General features: G+C 29.8%; 1 protein-coding gene across 1 annotated transcript; it reads right to left on the bottom strand.

Annotated features, from left to right (window-relative positions):
* Positions 1-1412: 1412 nt before the first annotated feature.
* LOC102577814 (expansin-A6) lies at positions 1413-4682 on the bottom strand. Its single transcript, XM_006366428.2, has 3 exons — positions 4452-4682; positions 3007-3325; positions 1413-2023 (listed from the first exon to the last, which is right to left on the bottom strand). The coding sequence occupies exons 1-3, from the start codon at positions 4594-4596 to the stop codon at positions 1714-1716; spliced, it is 774 nt and encodes a 257-aa protein (XP_006366490.1). The 5' UTR covers positions 4597-4682; the 3' UTR covers positions 1413-1713.
* Between the last annotated feature and the right edge of the window lie 3076 nt (positions 4683-7758).

Genomic DNA, 7758 nt, shown 5'->3' with positions numbered 1-7758 from the left:
AAGTACAACTCTTTCAAGTTCTGCAATATCCTTATCTATTTTGTTAATAAGACTCAAGTTTCCATTTTTCCTCCAATGGAGTAAGAACATCAAAATGATTAGGAGCAGAGTATAGCACATTCAATTCGTTACATGTTCAGTTTTCATTCTCAACCTATTACAAATTTCATGCACCATCAACTGAGCTTCTACCATAGTCTATGTTGTTGAACATTCAAGTATTCTTACAAGGTGAAAATTTTGACAAATGAAACATGTTTCATGGCAATTTAGTTGATAAAGAAGCACTCTTTTCGAGCTTCCATTGGTGTCAAGAGAATGGGAGAACTTGATAGTACAAGATTTCGTGAGATAACCAAGAGCAAATTCCTTGGAACAGATGCAAATTTAAAAGCTACTCAGTTTTGCTCAATGTGGGAGCATCATCTTGTGGATCCCAATTGGCATCCTTTCAAAGATGTAACAAGAGAAAATGGTTCCAAGGTAATAATGCACTATTATAGACTTATAGTTCTTTTCCATATCTTTATCCCCTTGAATCAAAATACTTAAAACTTAATTATTTCTTGTGTCTTGGTAGGAAACCATCATTGATGATAACGACGAAAGGCTGAACAGGTTGAAGCATGAGTTTGGACAAGCGGCTTATGATTTGGTAACTGCTACTTTGATGGAAATGAATGAAGGTCCCAGTGGTAGATGCATAACAACAGAGTTGTGGAACTATAAGCTAGGAAGGAAAGCTACCCTCAATGAAGGAATAACATTTGCTCTCCAGAAGTTGAAGACCAGTAAAGGGAAGAAGCAGCATTAACTTTCATGGTTATAGTTTACGTACCATTTTTCGAGTGGCATGTTATACCTTTTCTCTATGGTGATTATCTGTTTTAGACAAAAGAAATTGAACCATTTTAAGTAGGTTCCTTCAAAAGAAAGGAATCCAAAGCACTTGCTTTAGAGAATCCAAGATTGTCTATGGAACAGCAAAAGCAAATGTGCACTTGAGTAGTAGTAGTATCAAAGTAATCTCAAACTTTCAAACATTGAATAGCATCTAGAATCTGTTTTGAATTGACATATTATCTCATTACTTTAGTATCTGTTTTAGTCCCAAATATCTCAATGATACATCGAAGTGATGAATGTTATATACATTAGTTTAGTTTAAACACCCGGTGCGACTATTGTTTTTTCCATTTTGAATGACATTATCTCATTACTTTAGTATCTGTTTTAGTCCTTCCAATCTCAGTGACACATCGAAGTGATGAATGTTATATTCGTTAGTTTAGTTTAAACACCAAGTGCGTCTGCATTTTTTCTATCGACATGTGCTTGACAGGCAGAGTTCAAGGATTAAAGCAAGACTAGAAATTAAATCCAAAGTTCTGCACTTGAGTAATATCAAAGTGTAACATACCAAAAGAACGTAGATTTTTTCGATTAAATTACTGAAAATACAGTAAATACACTGCTCAAGCATCAAGTACTACAAAACATTATACTGATACTACTACATTGCTCTTAGAACAGCTGCGGGCTGCATGTTTTTGCAGCCACTTCAGCTCTTCTACATACACCAGATACAAAAAAACACAGGTTAAAAATGTCAAAAGAGAAAACCCGAATTCATTAGGGTCTAAACAAATAAAAATTCAAAGTACACGAACCACGAGTCTTACATACTGTGTTATGATCACCTCATTTCCCTATTTAGACTCTAAAGTTCTTTCCAACAAATGTCTGACCAAATTGCCAATGTGATGGGGCTATGTTCCACGAGGTAGATTTGCGTTTATCGCTAGCTGTGACCCTGAATGACAACGACTGACCAACCAACACGGAGTTGGTTTGCCAGTTCTGACCCCAATTACGACTCAACGTTATCCAGTTAGTCCTCGTACCCTTCACCATAACCTTCGTAATGTCACCTGCACCAGCGACATTCGTGACTAAAACCAAGTTGAAGTAACTAAAACCATTGATAGTGAACCTTATTCCACCTTGCTTCCTACATGACACCCTGCATAAACAAATTACAAATGACTTTTAACTTCTATACGCTAACAATGTAAAAGAACTTTTATACACTCAAAGTGTGAAAGTAAATTGTACCTAATGTGAACATGGTCATTGTGTTGTAGAATTTAAATCCTATGTTTGCATGAAACATGGACCGTTAATTAAGGATGAAAAAAGCAGTGTAGCTGTGACTTTTTCACACCACCTAGGGGTTTGGAGTTTGACATTCAAATGGAGACAAGTTACCCAATTTTCCACAAGCAAAATGTTTCAAATTTTTCAATTTCAATCATCTGTTCAATTTTACTTTTCACTTCAAATTTTCCATAACCCTTACAAAAACAATGATTAATGTAGTTCACACCCAACTTTGACAAGTGACAACAATGCCCTACGACATGAAATAATGTCTCAATTTATGGACACTTCTTTTATTTTTTGAGGTTTGACCGGTAATTTGCACATGGAATCTTCAAATTATTTTAAATGAAATTTATATATATTTGTAAACTACATAAAAAATACTATTAAGTCACAATAATTGATAATTTAAATTTTTTTAAAAATATGAAAAACTAACTATCAATAATAAACTTATTTAAATTTCGAAATTCAAAAAGTATCACATAAAATAAAACGATGGAAGTACTTAAATAACTATCAAACAAAAAAACTAATAAAGGAAACCAACTCAACATGACCCCACAAGAAAAAGGAAAAGTAAAAAGAACAAGAAAACACAAATAAATGAAAAAAACAAGAAAAGCTCAAAAAAGCTAATTGAGCTCTTTTACCACTAATGGCTTTACTGTCATGAATCCGAATTAGTCCATCAATAAATTTCGAATATTGAATATCTATAAGACCTTTTAAACAAAAATATTCATATGATATACATAAGTTATATTCTTTGAAAAAAGCCTTATTTTTATCAGGTTATCAATTAACAATTATAATATATACAAAGTTCAAAAAAATGCTTACCTACGATAAACAACAGGGACGATACCAGCACGATACTCAGCGATCTTGAGGAACATAGGCATGGCGAGATCGAAATGGGTACGAGGAGGATTACACCAACCACCATTATCATTAGGCAATGCATAATTTGGAGGACAAAAGTTAGTTGCAGTAATCAAAATGGAAGGACTTCCAGGATGACACCATTGTGGTTGATTGTCACATTTGATCTCAAAACAAGCTCCACAACTTAGTCCATTGTTGAATAATGCTGTGCTTAATGCTGCATTGTTTACTCCATACCCTTGGCTATAAAGATTGCCATATCCACATGCCCCACCTGCAAATTGAACGTCTATGAATCTAGTTTGAAACAATTTATTCATATGATGTCATCAGAGTAGAGAGATATTTACATTGTTATGAACTATTTCTGTTGTCTGTTTATAAAGGAACAACTCTTTTCTAATCTGACAACTCTATAGTTTAAATTGCACAGTTAAGGAAATTTGATACATTATACATATTTTTAGTTTAAGACCAGACGTCTAATTCAGAAAAATTTGTGACCAGTCAAACTAAGACAAATAAAATAAAACCAAGAAGGGTATTTTATAGTCATAAAGTAACTTGAGTAAAACCTACAACAGTGTAAGAAATTTATAATTAGATAGATACAAATAATCTTTTACTAAGGATAAATTAGTCAGATTACCTACTATGACATGCTAAAATATATTGATGGCGTAAAAATTATTTACATTATCAGTATTTATAAGTTAAAAACTTTAGTATTTCGTCTGTTTTAATTTGTTTGTGTTATTCTCCTTTTTAGTCCACTTTTAAAAAAAAAAACTTTTCTTTTTGACAAGATTTTAACACCATAAAATTAGAGGACATTTTAATACATTCTACGTATATTTAATATAATTAACCCACATTTTATGCAAATTTTGGGGCAGAACAAGATCTATGTACTAAAACAGAACAAAAAAAAGTGTTACTCCACAAAAACAGGGCAAAACCCAATGTCACTTTAAAAGTACTCTAAATCATAAATAAAAATAAAAATAAAAACAGAAAAATGCAGTATAATTGACATCATAATATGGCATTTTTAAAGCAAATTATCATAAACAAGTATCAAACACAAACTTGTAAAGTTTAACTTCTATAAACTGACATTATACAAGAATTTTTACACCTCAAAATTACCTGCTACAACATGTTAAAATAATACAGATAGTCAAAAATGGAGTCGAAATTTTTAGTTTATAGATTCTAAACCACAATTAGTTCTTCTAAGTACTTAATAAGATTATTCATACATATTAAATAAAAAAGTTAACACAAACTCAGAATTTAAACTAAAGCTACTAGGTTCTATTGAACTTATAACCAACATTGTCACTCTGGTCATAATATTATACTGTCAGTATACATAAGTTAAATTCGAGTATACTTACCCATAGTACCAGAAGCATCACTACCACCATAGAAAGTAGCATGAGCATTTTGCCATGATCCACCACTATAAACACCTGGAATTCTACCTTCTACTCCTACTATAATTACTAAAATAATTATTAGACAAAACTTCAAAATCTCCATTTTTTTTTCTTTTTGAAGTTGAAAAAGTACTATGAAGAATATATTGGTTAGAGAAGAGAGGGAAATGGGGATGAGGAGGAAAAGTGTGGAGGGAATGAGCACTACTTATGGAGACAACATAGAGGAGGGTATTTCTGTCATTTTAAGTAATATTAATATTAATCATCTCATTATGGTACGCCCTCCGTCCCATACTAGATGAACACTTTCTTTTTCACACGATGATTAAGTAGTCATTATTAGATTGATTAATTTTACTATTTTACTTTTTGTTCATATTAATTAGCCTCTTGGAAGAAAAAAAAATGGATCTTCAAAGTTTATTTAAACTTCCAAAGGTCATATTAATTATAAGGATAAAATAGAAAAAAATTAATAAACTCTATTTTGATTTAATAAATTATCAAGTAATATGAGAAAATATTTTTAGTAAAATATTTATTTAATATGCGACGGAGGAAGTAACTTTTATGATTTTTTTTTAAAGAAATAGCGGTTATTCTATTCTGACCATGTAAGAATGTTGAAGCATCACAATATGTGATTCCTATCGTTCACTCTTATTTATCGACTATATTAAAAATGGACAGTAGAAATACTATCACTTTATGTAATTTTCAAAAATATAAAGTTTGTTTCAAACAATTTAAAAGATTTTCGTGTTAGAATTTATGATAAAATTAAAAAGACCGTCAAAACGTGAATTATAATAAATAAATTCGGATAGAATTTAGAAGGAGCACTTTAGTCTTTATTTTAAGTAAATAATTATCTTCTATTTTTTGTAGTGGGTACTTTACGCTGCAATGGAATTGCTTCGTTTGAACGGATAATATGGGGTCCATTGTAGAAAATATTTTTTCCTTTTTTTTCTTTTAAAAATACAATTTTAATTTTCTTTTATTAAACAATAAGATTTTATTTTATTTTTCAAAAAAGGACATTAAATTGTTGAATTACAGTTACTTTTGTCTAATTCAAAGTCCTTTCATACATTAAAAGATGAGGGAAATAAGTCAACAATTTGCGTGAAAAATGGAACCGTTTTCACAAATGTAGTAACAACAATGAGGAATTTTGGAAGTTTCTATTTATTTATTTATTTTTCCCTTTTTTATTATTATTATTGGATAATTTTCTATTTTTTCTACCCGCAATTTATATATGACACGGTTTGAATTTCAAAAATCAAATAATTTAATTTTATAGATTTTAAAACTATGTAAAAAGTAAAAGTAATATAAGTCGTTAGAGTAATTGATAATTTAATATATTTAAAAAATATATAAAAATTAAAATAAATAAAAAATATTTGTTTGAATCTCGAAATCAGAAATATATTATATAAATTAAGGCATAGAGAGTATTAATGTGGGAGTCAACTGTTTCCTAAGGTCTTTCCTTCACATATATATCTATGACAGATAATTAAAATGACAATATACTTCAATGTGATTACGTTTATAAAAGACAAACCTCTTGGATGTTTGAATTGTTGACCGGCTTTTACAAAAAAAAAAAAAAAACTAGATGATTTTTTTTCTATTGTCCTAATCTTGGTAGACAGAGTTATTTGGTATTTGTTATTGGTAGGACGTGATAGATATTTCATGAAATTAATTGAGGTATGTGCAAGTTAACCTAGAAGTTAGACACCACGATTATAAAAAAGATAATTTACTTAAAAGTCATTTAAGTTTTACCAAAATAAGTTACTTTTTAAAAATTATTTTTAAGTCAATCCAAACGGACTCAATATCATGTCTTAATGTGTGTTTTAATTGACTTATTTTAAGTAGTTATTGACTTTTAAACTCTTTTCTATCATTGAAAGTGTTTGGGAAATATATAAATATAAAAAGGGTACATTTTAATTTATAAGTCACTTAAAAAAAATTAATACAATAGTATGTTGAAGCTCAATCCACCCAACCACACCCCACCCTCATTCCCTAAAATTATTTTTTCACGTTATATATTTTGAAGGTATACAATTTATATAACTTTATAAATTCAAATGTATACAACATTAATAATTTAGAACAATTGAATCACATTGTTGTAAAACACAAAGATACAAGGCAAACAATACAACCCAGTAGTATAGAGTCTAACTATGTACTTTTTCGTTGTTTTCGGTCTCCAGATATATGTATCTGGCACATTTATAGATAGATGTATTTCGGATATATATATGAGGTCAAAATTAAATGTAAATGTGTTCCAAATACATTGTATCCAAGCATGATTAGCAGGTATATGAAATATACTGACCCTCTCCCTCGTTTCTCTACTCTTTCGACCGTCTCTTTCCTACTCTCGCTTGCCTCTCTCCATGTGTATTTGTTTATATAACGTATCTGGTATCCCAAATACATGTATAAATCTAGTGTGATTCACATGTATCTAGGATACACTGACTCTCTCACTCACCTTTCTCCTATCTCGCTCGTCTCTCTCCTCTCTCACTTGCCTCTCTCCCTCTCTCGCTTGTCTCTCTCCTTTGTATCTATTTTTTAGTATGTATCTGGTAGCAAGAATACATATATTTGTATATTTGATATGAAAATTTTTATATAGTGAGACTTGTTGTTTGAGAGAAGAGATATTCATTGGGACGAAGCTGACAGAATTGCACCCGCTTTTTTAAAGATTCTCAATACGTAATTATTTCAAACGATGGGAAGAATTAGTAAATATGATTGAAATATTTATATAATTAGATAGTTTTTCCAAAATATAAAACATGTGCTTGTCAGGTGTTTTGTAAATATTTTTCCTAAATAGGTATGAAGTATAATATTATTTTAAATGGGATCAAGTAATTATTTTCATATAAAAGGATGTTCATCATTAATATATTATGGGATATTCTATTTTATTTTATTTTTAAAAAAAAAAAGCATGTCAACTACACATGCAGCATTATTGAAACCAAAAAAAAAAGCATTATTGAAGTCAATCTACATCTAATAAAAAATAAAAAATAAAATATATAGTTCAAAAACAGTAAGTAAAATATAACACAACATTTGACTTTTAAAATAAAATAATTATTCATTTGTAATTGAGTAACTAGTAACTAATTAATAATTTGGTTTGACTCAAAATTTGCAAATCTAGTTAATAACTATACTTGTATTTCACGGGGGGGGGGGGGGA

Source organism: Solanum tuberosum, unplaced genomic scaffold (genome assembly GCF_000226075.1).
Source record: "Solanum tuberosum cultivar DM 1-3 516 R44 unplaced genomic scaffold, SolTub_3.0 scf00596, whole genome shotgun sequence".
In the NCBI taxonomy this organism is placed as follows: domain Eukaryota; kingdom Viridiplantae; phylum Streptophyta; class Magnoliopsida; order Solanales; family Solanaceae; genus Solanum; species Solanum tuberosum.
Note: the sequence above shows the minus strand (reverse complement) of the source record. Positions and strands in the feature narration are given on the sequence as shown.